Below are 13,527 nucleotides of genomic sequence, written 5' to 3'. Positions count from 1 at the left end.
TTAGTATCAATAGCTGTAATCTATAAAAATAAAATATCTTCAATTAAACTTTAAATACAGCAATTCCTTGCACTTTTATAAAAAAAGAAAAAAAAATACATGACTAGGTAATGATTGATCGTATCATATAAAAGAATTAACTTTAAGAACAACAATTAATCAGAACATTCGAAGTTCTTTCTCCGTTGAGAGCCATCTCTTCAATGTTTGTTTGTTCAGATGTAGAGCTTGCAAAATCATAATCTGAACTAAAATCGGTGCGATTAACCTCTCTTTCCTTTTGTGACCTCTGCAACCTTCTATGTGTTCTCTCAATCTCAGTGTTCAAGGAATAAAGATCTTGATCTTTTACTATGGACTTGGTCATAAAACATTAAAACACAAGGCCTAAAAGTATGTGCAAAGTCAATACATATAACAAACCTATTCTAAGAAATGAAAAATCTATCTACGATTTATACAAATGTAAAACAAGGAATATTCAATACACACATACAAATTAACATCATTCCTTGGTAACAACATCATTTTGATAACAAGCCTTTTTATCGCATAGGCTAATCAAAGAAAATCTAAATTTCTCTTGAACTAATGCAATATAGGGATCAAATTAGGCCAGTCCAAGGAATGGGCTAATAAGAATGTGGTATTGACTGCAAAGAAAATTGTTTGTGGGGGTTGTTTAATGATAAAACAAAAGTCATTGTAGAAACCATTCTATAATGGTTGATTCTTAATTTGAGTTCTATAATTGTTGTCTCAACTACAAAATGAATTATATTATATTTCCTACTATATAATACCAAATAAACACTCTAATTCGGCAACAAGGTTTACACGAAAAAAACACTCATAGTGGTGTTTACGTCTGGGATTGTGCATTCACCAAGGCCTTCCTATTCCTCCAAGCCTCCGAGCCAACTGAATATCCTTTGTCACTTAGATAACAAGAAGAAAGAGAACTCAAAAATACTCACATGGGAAGAAATACTCAAAAAAAAATTATTGTTATTATTATTATTATTATTACAAGCTTAAATTATACAACATGGTTATACACGAATAAAAAATAATTAAAGAAATTCATCAAAAATAACTAGTTAGTTTACACATATAGTGACTGTTAATCTATAAGCGATAAAAGAACATAGTAATGAAATAAAAATATTAAAGGTAAGGGGAAAATTATTAGAAAAAACTAGTGTAAACACAGGCGCTATCGCGTCTGTGTGTACGTATTTTTTGAATTATATTAATAATTGATGATATTGTAATGTTATTAATTTAAAATAAAATAAAAGTATATTTATAAAAAATAAAATAAAATGTACGGAGAAAATAAGAGAAAAATAACTGTTGATGAATAGTAAGAGAAAAAAAGAAAAAGGAGATAAGTAAATAATTTTATAAAAACTTGTAAAAGTAACCGTTAATTTTTAAAAATTTAATAAATAATTAAATTATAAAGGGTAAAGTTGGAATTATGAAATGTGGACACAAAAGAGGGAATCCCCTTTATATATAGTTATAGATAAAAGGAAAAATGGGAACCAGAATTCTAAAGGAAGTAAAATGGGTCAACCAGGGTAAAAAAGGAATAGCCACATGAGACATGAGGAACAGAGGCAACATTTTGTCAGTACAGCACCATGAATTTTTTTCCTCTAGCATTTACTCCATCATACAGACGGTAGAATATTCTTTTAATTGTAACTAATAAATTAATAAAACAATTAATTTATATGTAACAGAAGAAACAAATACATTTATCACAAATAAAAGCAGGTATAGAATCTATGAAAGCCAAATTCATGGATGATTAGATGATCCACGAAAAATCTGGTTAAGAATTTAAAAAATTATATCAACTTACTAAGAGTAATACGCCTAGCGTGAATTGCACAAAGCATTCCATCTTCAAACAAGTGAACTAGACATTCTTCAGCTGCCTGCAGTATGGTTATATAAATTCCAAAAGAATTGCATGTTTTATGAGAAATTTGGTTAAAAATGATACAACAGGAGAAAATGAATCAATGACTAGCATTTTAAAACAAATCACGACCACAGCAGCGCTATTGACAAGGACTCGATACAAGGCATCGAAAAACACATCGGAGATGTAAACGTAGTAAGCAAATGGTGAGACACTTTAAAAGGTGTGGATTGGTGATCAAGAGTGAGTTTTGATGTCAGGCAACTTTGAGAGGGGAGAAGTTATTCCCTGCTTAGAAGTAAAAATCTTATGGAAGAGGAGGAAATCCAGTGGATTCGGATCTTTGTTGGAATAGGTTCTCCTTAAGGTTTGAACTCGAAACATTGGATTAGTTGTCCGATAACGTTGTGACTAAAAGGTTAACCCAATCATCCAGGAAACAAAATTCCTTAACAGAACCACTTATGCTTAAACTCTTTTTTTTTATTTCCCTCGAACTTGGGAGTCGATGAAATAGATTTGGTTTGAAAATAAAATTGAAATTTACAACCTAGTAGGTTTAGTTACATCAAATAATATTGTAAATTTACACTTATTACGCTTACCTTCCCCCTCCTCCCTCACTAAGAATAACAATAATCCAAGCATAGGGTTGGCAACCCCTTTTCATTCCATAACCTATTTTGATTTTATAATATCCCCTTTCCTTCCCAATGTGATAGCCATGTTGAAAAAGTATTCCGGAATTGATTACATGAATGCAATAATAAGAGAACAAAAACATTACTTGCTGTCTAAAGAAGCATACATTGCAACTAGCGTGTTCATATGTTGCTCAACCCCAGAGATAACAAAAAGAAGTTCACATTCTTAAAAATGGGTTAACAAACACCCTTGGAGACAACTTCAATGGAACAGTCCTGAGACACTGTCCCCTTTTCCATTCACCCTCCCCTGAAGTTCAGATTCTTAAATATTGTTAAAAACAGTCTTGGAGACAAGTTAGTTGGAAGAGTTCTGCGACACTACACCCTTTTCCACTCCCCCCTCTCCCTGTGGAGCCTCCCTGACCTTTCCCTCCATACACCCAGGAAAGAAAAAATAACTTCAGCTACGCCTTTTGAATTCGTAAGGATTTATGAAAAAGAAAAGGGACCTTGTATAATTGATGCCTTAAATTATAATATAAAAAAAAAACGTTGAAAATAGAGATTTCTAATTAAACATTTATCACTTGGAAATCTGATGAAACACATCTTAACAAGTTACTTATTATTATTCTCATTTCATTAAGACTGCAACTAACTAGAGCATCTTGATTTATAGTTATACGTTGAATTTCTAAAACCTCAATTTTCACAGATCAATGGTTTTTATTTCTAAGCAGATTCAGTAATATTGGACAGATTTTCAATGTTTAAAACCATGCAAAAGGCACACAAATAAAATAAATTTACAAAAGAAAAAAAAAACAAATTGAATTGAATTGAGGACTGCAGTACAATCTAATAACACATTTTAAGTATAAAAATTTAAAGAGTTCACCCAGCAACAAATTGACACAAGGTCAGGAAGAAGTTGTGTTAAAACAATTTAATTAAGCATGGATTTTTCGTTTTATGAAAACAGCCTTTGCGTTCTAATTAGATGAATTGAAAATTTGCAACATTCTAGCACTCTAGCGATAACTCAAATGCACATGGAATAAGTTGCATACCTCCTGCAGTGCTACCACAGCTTCAGGCGTCCAGCGAGACACCTCCGTAGAGAATCGATGTGTAATTTGTTTGACCTACAGCCAAACAAACATTGCCAAAACAACGTCAACAAACTTCTCCCAAGATTTAATTCAGCCAAATAAGGTACGTGATGCTATGACAACAAATCTTAATTAATAACATTATCATGATTCCATACAGAGCATGTTCTTCAAGCACTTCCATCAGTGAACAAGTGGCAAAAGCTACAAAAATATTCCCACCAAAAAAAACAAAACGGCAACCAAATTATGATGCTCATTTCTATACCCTAGTAATTTACTTAATGTTAAATAGCAACCACAGTATGATGCCCACTTTTACACCCAAGTAATTTACTTAGTGTTAGTCAGAGTGGGAGAAGCTGCAAGTGAAGTATTATGAAAATCACAAAATTTAGATGCAAACCTTGCACAAATTACTGGAATGAAAATCTAATTCTAATTGAAAAACGTCACCAAAAGAACTGTATCCAATTTTTGTCATTATGAAAACCAGATGTTGGACATTAATTTCAGATTCAGATATTTACAGTAATGGTAAATACGGAGAACTAATTCTGCTAACTGTCCAACAAACATATACTAACTCAACTGCGTAATTGTAATTAGTGTTTTTTTGCATACAATCCACCCAATGCAGCTAGGTAACACCGATCCAGCATCTCTAGATGTTTTTATGTTGCATTAAAATGTGTAAAACTTCCATTCAACGCCAACCAAACAGTTTCCAAACACAACCCTAATAATAACAATGTTGGCATATCCGTTCCATCCAACATAACACCGATCATATACCAATCGAAAAAAATTTCCAGCACACCCCTCATCACCGGTAATAAAAGATTGACAGATAGCAATAATGACTTTTTTGGTATAATTGCTAATGTTTTTAGAGGAAAATCTAAGCAGCAAAGCGAAGCAAAGCAGCATACCCAAAACTAACATCACATTATCACTGTTTATTAAATTTCCTAGTACAAGCGACACAAAAATGGACTAATCTCCACTAAAGAGCAAATCCGAGATGGTTGCGGAAAAACTTACACATCTGATAAAGGGGGCAGCCGGGATAAGAAGCTTGCAACTCTTCTGAAAATGACGAATCTCGCGAAGCGCCATTGTTCCTGGCTTACTGCGTTTTTTCTTCCTTCCCTGAGTCTGTGGCGCTGCTGCTTCTTCTTTTTTAATTTTCCAACAAATGATGATGAAACATCAGAACACCAAAAATGTATCAGCAGAATAATTACAACCACAGCTCAACTCAAACGAAGAAACGCAGTTTTTCACGTACCCTGCGGCTCCTCTTCTTGAGCCCTTCTATTACTTCTAGTCACAGGCTTCAATCACAATTTGAGAAAACAGATGTCAAATTAGGGATTTCGCAAATCGAAACGGAGCGAGAGAGTGCGAGAGAGAGTTACCGATTGCTGTGACGGTGGCACGGATGTGGAAGCGCGACTGGCTTTGAGTGAAGCTGGCGTGTGCTTCACTCTCGCCATGGAACCCAACAATGAAGAAATCGAAACTTTTTTCAGTTTATATATATATATATATATATTAATTGAATTTTATCTATTTTATTTATTTTTTAAATTATTATACAATCACTTTCTTATTACTAAAAAGTAAAAAGAAATAGAAGTCACATTTTTGTAACATTTTAAAAAATAAGTTGTAATTTAAAATTTAAACTATAAAAAAGAAACAATGAATTTTTTTTAAATAACATTTATACTGTGAACAATAAAAAAATTTAAAATTCAAAGTTTAAATAAAATAAATTTAAATTTAAAATTTAAAAAAGAAGAAAATGTATAGAAATATGAGATCAAAGTTTAAATCTACAATTTAGCATCCAAAAAAGTAAGCATATCAAAGCAGGTCAGACCTGCTGAGCCGCCAACCAGTCCATCAAAAAAAGGGCAGGTCGGGTTGGAGTTTCCAACCAACCAACCCATTATATCCCAGCCCACCTAACTAGCCACACTAGCAGACCAAAGGCAGGTAAACCCGCCCTGAATGGCAATCCCTTTTTTTTATTGTTTAAAAATGAAAAATAATTAAAAAATTAAATTTTCTATATTATATAAACAAATTTTTATATCTATAAAAAATTTATAAACAAAAATTTTAAAAAGATAAAAGAAAATTAAAAAATGATAAAATGTAAAGTGAAAAGGCGGGCCAAAGGCAGGACGAGGCAAAATGGGTCGGACTGGCCCGTTTTGATACCCCTACAAAAAGTTATAGAATGTTAAAGAGATTTTTAATGAATTTTTAAATGTTTTTAAACAAATTTCACATATTTTTGACATTTCACAAAATCTTAAACAATAATTTAAAACATAATTTTTATAACATAGACATCCATGTAGATTTTTTTTCCAAAAGAGCATTGTTGGCTCTTTTTTTTACCAACATAGCACATTGTTCCTTAAATTTAGATGGATAGCATTGTTTTTATTTTAGTTGGAAATTCGGTCCTCCGAGAGCCGAATTCCAACCTTTAATGTTTTATTTTTCCTTTCAATTCTAAGTCAGAATTGGGTTCCCAGGAACCCGAATTATGAACTTGATTTTTTATTTTTTTCGTTTTTTTAAATAAATTAGAATTAATATTTTTAAAATTTTTTAATCAAATAGATGTAAGAGTTATTTTTTTGTAAAAAAGTTACATTAAAGGTTAAATATATTTTTTTTTAAAATAGATCTAGTATTGTATTTTTAGTTATTTTTGGTATTATTTGAAAGAAAAAATAATAATACTTTTTTTCTTTTTGAATTTGTTGATTTAAAAATAGAATTTGTATTGTATAGTAAGTTTTTTATGTGTAATTGAAAATATAGACGTCAATTTAATTTAATTTATTTTATACTTTGTGTAGTATTAGTTATTTTTAATAGATGTTTATAAATATTGAAATTACAGTTATCTTTTAATTTTTTATAATTTAAAAAATTGTATATTATAAACTTTGAAAATTTGTAAAAAATATTTTAAAAATGATGGAAATAAGTAAAATAATTTGAAAGCATTTCATTATTGTATTTTAAATAATTTTGTTATTTATTTTTGGTTTATGTAAAATAAGTAACAATAAAAGATAATAAGAAAAGATGATACCATTGAATTGAATCAAGTACAAATTTATTGAACACAATTAAAAGTACAACATAAACTAAGTGGTTTGATGTGGATCATCTAAGTGCAGGGTTATTAGGACAATGATTTCTTGTGTGTCCTTCAGTTCTACAATAAGAACACTTTTTTTATTGTCTTCCTTCCTTAATGTCCAAATAGTCCTAATTCTACTTGATTTAGGACGATCCCTCTCGCTCTTTTTTGTGGCAGGATGAGGCCAAACATGTGGACCTTATGATGAAACACCACCTTCTGCACAACCGTGGTTGCGTACATATCCTCAAAGTCCAAATTTCTTAGAAGGATTGGATCAGCCTCAAGAAGACTCAATTTACTACGTCCACAATCCATATGCAGAAGCATCATCATCTGCTGTGCATGATGATCATCAACCTAAGGAGGAACATGAACCACAACCTTCACACGTGGAAGAACCTAGACCTGAAGTGCGTAGGAGGAACCCCACTAAAAATAGACATCGACCACAGTGTGGAATTGGACACCACTACGGTGATTAAAAGGACAAAGATGTAGTTTAATATTTTATTACATATGAAACAGGTTGTGTTTATGTGTTTGTAAGAGTTTACCGTGTTTAACAATATTTCAAAGATCAACAATGGAAAAACTTAATAATCCCAAATGCTTCATTACTAAATAGGGAACAACAATTTCTTTAGATAAACTCAACAAGTTCAATGATCTTAAAGACCAATGTTACAACATACAAAAAAAAAACTAAATGGTACAAAGTTGTCACACTTCTCAACTTTCATGAAATTAAGATAAAAATATATTGTCGCCGTAGGGACCATTAGTGAGTGCCATTGAATGGCATGTTGAAGATCTTCGTCATTCCTTACAAAAAGGAACTCATCAATGCCTTTTGCAACAAATTCAGAAGGGACATGGCACCACAAATGGCTTAATGGGGGCTCAGATGGTCCCATCAAATGACTTCTTATGATGATGTGCATATGGTTAAGAGTAACCCCATTTGGAAGTCTACATAGGGAGAACCTTCCATCTTCAAAATCAATAGCAGCATTAAAGGAATTATATGCATTCAACTCCTCAAATAAAACTATTTTTACTTATTATACTAGAGCACTCCACAACTTTCAAACTAAGGAACCACAACCTTAAATAGAACTGACTATCTTCACCTGGATAGCTGCCAAGAAACATATTTAATCTCACCACTATAAAAGTTGTCGCATCTTTGAAATAAAGGGCCTCAGTTGCACCTTCTAATTATGACAAGACTTATCAACTTTATTGGGAGGTGCCAAAGCTGATTTATTATATTACTCTTCTAAAAGGTAATAGATACTTCAATTGGGATAACGTGCCAACTCAGAAATTTACTTTGACCACTGTAAAAGCTGACGCATATTTCAAATAATTGGCCTCACTTGCACCTTCTAATTATGACAAGACTTATCAACTTTATTGGGAGATGCCAAAGGTGATTTATTATATTAATCTTCTAAAAGGTAATAGATACTTCAAATGGGATAACGTGCCAATTCAGAAATTTACTTTGACCACTGTAAAAGCTGACACATATTTCAAATAATTGGCCTCACTTGCACCTTCTAATTATGACAAGACTTGTCAACTTTATTGGGAGGTGTCAAAGATGATTTATTATCACTCTTATAAAAGGTGAAAGATACTCCAATTGGGATAACGTGCCCATTCAGAAATTTACTTTCACCACTGCGAAAGCTGACGCATATTTGAAATAAATGGTCTAACTTGGACCTTCTAATTATGATAACACTTGTCAACTTTATTGGGAGGTGCCAAAACTGATTTATTATATCACTATTGTAAAAGGTGACAAATACTTCAATTGGGATAACGTGTCAATTAAGAAATTTAATTTGACCATTGTAAAAGCTTACGCATATTGGAAATAAATGGCCTCACTTGCACCTTCTAATTATGACAACACTTCTCAACTTTATTGGGAGATGCCAAGACTGATATTTAATTCAAAAATTTACTCTCACCTTGCAATTTGGACAAGACTTGCCAACGCTATTGGGATAGTGTGCGAATAAAGATACATAATTTTACCACTTCATAAATATACATAATTTAGAAATTTACTCTCACCCTGCAATTTGGCTGTACACATTAGACCGAAATATTCATCACCACTCCCCATTAATCTACTTTATACTCACCACTTATGGAATGATTCATGCATGGTACATTATGTACATATAAAATTTAGCCAGTATGACAACATTCATTACTGGGTTATATGGACGGTGGACCTTTTTGAAATTGTGCTAATACTGATATTGTTTGTAAGTGGAGAGTACAGAGGTAGTGAGTGAGGAGTTGTGATGACTATTTTGGTCTTCATTACCCAGTTTTTATATAAAAATCAAATTTCATTGTGAACATAATATCCTCACACTAACCTTAACATAGTACAAATTCATTTCCATGACCATGACATTAAATGTTGGGTAATGTGGCAACGGGGTTTTTTAGAATTTTCGAGTCACACTATGTTCGAAATTGAGAAGTGAAGAACAATTAAGTGGGAAGTTATGTTGGATATTTTGGTCATTAGTACCAATTTTTGTTTCATATTTTGAGTTACTGCAACCGATAATAAAAAAAATTTATAATAACTCCCCATTTAATCCAACACGGCTCCCCACATACCATTTACGTTACTTATGAGATAATTTGTAATGTTCATCATCCAAATAAGCTATTATTCAATTTAGTCATCATGAAAATAATTTAATTTTTTTGTTCATAACTCAAGATCAAAATGTCCATCGTAACTCCCCACTTAATCCATCATTAGTCCCTACCTACCTCATTCACTAGTTATGAGACCTTTTTCCATTATCCCCATCCAATTAACATTTAGTAATCCTAGAAATATTATTGTGTTATCATAAGATTACAATGAACATTTTTCTCTTGACTCTTAAGTTTTATATTTTCCATTTTTATACTTTTCATTAAATTACTGCAACTGATGTTCAAAATAATAAGAGTAACTCACAACTTAATCCAACAAGACTCCCCACATACCTCATACATACTTTAAGGGACATATTTTCATTACCACCATCCAAAAAAGTTGTTTTTCAATCTCGTGGTGATGAAAATAGTTTTTTTCTATGATACAATGACAACAAACATTTTGTCTTAACACTCAAGTTTCATATTTTACATTAAAAAAATTGTTAGCAATGTTCATAATATTAAGAATAACTCCCCACTTATTCCAACATTACTCCCCACATACAGAACCCACAATGAAATGAAAGTCCACGATGGAAAAATTCCAAACACAACACCCAATTACTCCTATTAAAAAAAAAATTAATACTACACAAATTATAAAAAAAAAATTAAATTGACATTTATATTTTCAAATTACACATAAAAAAACTTACTACACAATATAAAATTAAATTAAATTGACATTTATATTTTCAAATTACACAAAAAAACTTACTACATAATATAAAATCTATTTTTAAATCAACAAATTTAAAAAGAAAAAAATATTATTATTTTTTCTTTCAAATAATACCTAAAATAACTAAAAACACAATACTAGATCTACTTTAAAAAAAATATATTTAACCTTTAATGTAACATTTTTTACAAAAAATAACTCTTACATCTATTTTCTTAAAAAATTTAAAAAATCTTAATTTTAATTTATTTAAAAAATCGGAAAAAAACCAAGTTCAGAATTCGAGTTCCTGGAAACCGAATTCTGACTTGGAATTGAAAAAAAAAATAAAACATTAAAGGTTGGAATTCGGCTCCCGGAGGACCGAATTCCCAACTAAAATAAAAACAATGATATCCATGTAAATTTAAGCAACAGTGTGCTACGTTGGTAAAAAAAAGGAGCCAACAATGCTATTTTGGAAAAAAAATCCATCCATGCATCATTGTAAAGTGAAAATTATAAATTCTCGAAAAGATATAAAATTCACTAATGATTTCAATTTCAATATTTTTTGTCTAAATTAAGATACATATCAACAAATTTGAAATTCAAAATATAAAGTAATAAAGTTTGAATTTAAAATTGTAATTTGTAAAAACTATAAAAATGTGGTAACAAAATTTAAATTCAAAATTCAAAATCCAAAAAAAATAGAAAACTGACTCCAAAAGAATAGTCTATTCTTTATATCTTTCTACATGGGATCGACATTTGTAGTTTTTGTTTCGTCTATCTTTTATATTTTTATAGAGTTTACTCAACAATTTATATATCGTTCATCATCTTTATTATTACAAAATCAACTATTACATTTTTCTATATTATCTATTAAATATTTTATTTAAAATTTAATTTAATTTCTTAATTTTAATTAACTCGATCTTAATATATTATTTAAAATAATTATATAAGATATATTTTATTAAAAGTATATATAAATAACTTATATAAATTTTTATCATAAAATTAATTAAAAAATTTTATTTAGTTTTATAAAATAAAAAATATATATTAAATTTAATTATAATTTTAAATTTTTAAAATCTCGTGTCCCGTGCAATGCTAGTTATGAAGAAATCGAAACTTTTTTCAGTTTTTGGTTTCACCTTTTGCATCGTTTGAAATTCCAAAATGCAGCATTTTGCCTCCACTTTCTTGATTTCCCAAACTACCCCTGCTTCAATATTACCGTTTAATGATTAAATAATTTGTTCTGTCTCTTAAACTATTATTATATTAATCTAGGAATGAAAGGTAAAATAAAAAAGACGACCAAAATCAAAATATTAAAATAACAAGTTAATTAAGTGATTGATGTACTGTAGAAATTAATAACTTTTTAGTTATGTGATAAACAAACAGTAGAAGATAGCATTAAAAAAAATATTTCTTTCTGTTGATGTTCTAAAAAAACAAAAAACCAATAAGTTAGAATCATCTTTACTTAGTAGGAAAAAAAAGTATAATCATCTCAAATAACATGTGCAACTTGTTACTACCGTATTCTTACAAAATGACTGTATATTGATAGATCTGTATGAGATTCATTTTTCATCCTTGTTAATATAAATGTACATTGACAAATTACAATTATAATTGTTCAGCTTTAAAATTACTTTTTTATCAAATATGTAATTTTAGTTTTTATAAAACATTATTATATATTTCTTTCTTCAATTCTATAAAACAAGTAATTTTAATTCATGATTAATATGTCATTTAATTGTTAACAAAGACTATTACCCTATAATTTCGGTATAATGATGTAATTGTTATTGATAACGTAGCAAATAATCTCATGGTGAAAATAGGAGAAAAAATTGAATATTGTTATGAAATAAAGCGAATAACAGAGATAATAATAGATAATAGAGAAGAGAAGAAACAATAGAAAATAGAGAATGAGAGAATAAGGAGCGCAACTCATTTGTGTATTATTATTGATAGGAAGAATCCTTTTTATAGATACAACATGTAATCTATAAAGGAAACAAATCAACTTAGTTAATACAAATATTTACATAAAGAGTAATGAATGATATGAGTATCAATCATATGAGTAAATGTATCAAATCAATGGACAATCATTAATTCATAACACTCCCCCTTGAGTGTCCATTGATAAAAGAATGTGTCTCGTTAAAACCTTACTAGAAAAAACCCTTTGGGATAAAAAAAACCTAGTGAAGGAAAAAGAGTACAACATTATGTATTCTTTAATACAATATTGTTCATCACATATTCTATTTCTCCCCCTCATGTAAACTTACATCATTAAGGTGACGGAGTCCGAACTAGTGAATCATTTGCTCAAAAGTTCTTATTGGCAAAAACTTCATAAATAGACTTTCCATATTTTCACATGAATGAATTTTTGGATATCTATATCATCATTTCAATTGAACAATACAATATTGTCTTCATATATGGTTGTTGATTCCATCTTTGTCGGGGATAATCACAAGTTTCTTGCACATGTTGAATTATAGACCTTAACCAAACATATTCACAACTTTCCTTGTAATTTTGTATGATTAGACGATGTTGCTACTATGGTTTGTTTCATATACCTTCATGAAACCATTGTGCTACCACATGTGAACAAACATCTTGTTTGTGATCAACCATTGTGACATTGTGAGAATATGTAAAATAACATGCATATACATAACTCATTGGTTTGAATCTGAATCATTTGGATGGAATAAACTCATATTCGTAGCACCCTTAAAGTAACGAAGTATATGTTTTACTCCAAACCATTTTCTTCTTATAGTTGAAGAACTATATCTTGCTTAACAAATTTACAACAAATGCAATATTAGATCAAGTATAATTAACAAAATACATTAGTGTTTCTATGACACTAAGATATGGTGCTTCTGGACCAAGAAGATCTTCATCATTTTCTTGAGGTCTAAAAAGATTCTTTATCAACATCTAACAACCTCACAACTATTGGAGTGCATAATGGACATGACTTGTCCATTTAGAACATTTTAAGCATCTTAATTATATAAGTCTCTTGACGTATAAAAACACCTTTATTTAAATACTCTATTTCTAATTTCAAATAAGACTTTGCCCTTCAAAGATCATTCATCTCAAATTATTTCTTTGAGTAATCAATTGCTTTTGTGAGCTCATTAGGAATTCCAATGATGTTTATGCCATCTACATAAACA

General features: G+C 29.9%; 1 protein-coding gene across 3 annotated transcripts; it reads right to left on the bottom strand.

Annotated features, from left to right (window-relative positions):
- On the bottom strand, positions 1–5,222 carry LOC114185472 (histone H3-like centromeric protein CENH3). Of its 3 annotated transcripts, none has more exons than XM_085674064.1 (6): positions 5,117–5,222; positions 4,987–5,032; positions 4,740–4,873; positions 3,654–3,728; positions 1,874–1,949; positions 1–387 (listed from the first exon to the last, which is right to left on the bottom strand). In XM_085674064.1, the coding sequence occupies exons 1-6, from the start codon at positions 5,192–5,194 to the stop codon at positions 374–376; spliced, it is 423 nt and encodes a 140-aa protein (XP_085530190.1). In that variant the 5' UTR covers positions 5,195–5,222; the 3' UTR covers positions 1–373. The 3 variants fall into 3 exon arrangements, with proteins under 3 accessions (XP_085530190.1, XP_027929008.1, XP_027929009.1); XM_028073207.2 differs by lacking the exon at positions 1–387 and adding an exon at positions 590–938; XM_028073208.2 differs by lacking the exon at positions 1–387 and adding an exon at positions 590–938 and having other exon boundaries at positions 4,740–4,870.
- Positions 5,223–13,527: the final 8,305 nt, after the last annotated feature.

This window comes from Vigna unguiculata, chromosome 5 (genome assembly GCF_037176805.1).
Source record: "Vigna unguiculata cultivar grain cowpea cultivar isolate G323 ecotype 2 chromosome 5, ASM3717680v1, whole genome shotgun sequence".
NCBI lineage: Eukaryota > Viridiplantae > Streptophyta > Magnoliopsida > Fabales > Fabaceae > Vigna > Vigna unguiculata.
Note: the sequence above shows the minus strand (reverse complement) of the source record. Positions and strands in the feature narration are given on the sequence as shown.

Bases quoted from the DNA above. Each gene is read 5' to 3' on its own strand.
- LOC114185472 (XM_028073207.2), bottom strand. From the start codon at position 5,194: ATGGCGAGAGTGAAGCACACGCCAGCTTCACTCAAAGCCAGTCGCGCT. The intron at 5,033-5,116 runs GTAACTCTCTCT...TTGTGATTGAAG, and splicing joins TGCCACCGTCACAGCAATCG to CCTGTGACTAGAAGTAATAG. The intron at 3,729-4,739 runs GTAAGTTTTTCC...GTTTGGCTGTAG, and splicing joins CTGCCCCCTTTATCAGATGT to GTCAAACAAATTACACATCG.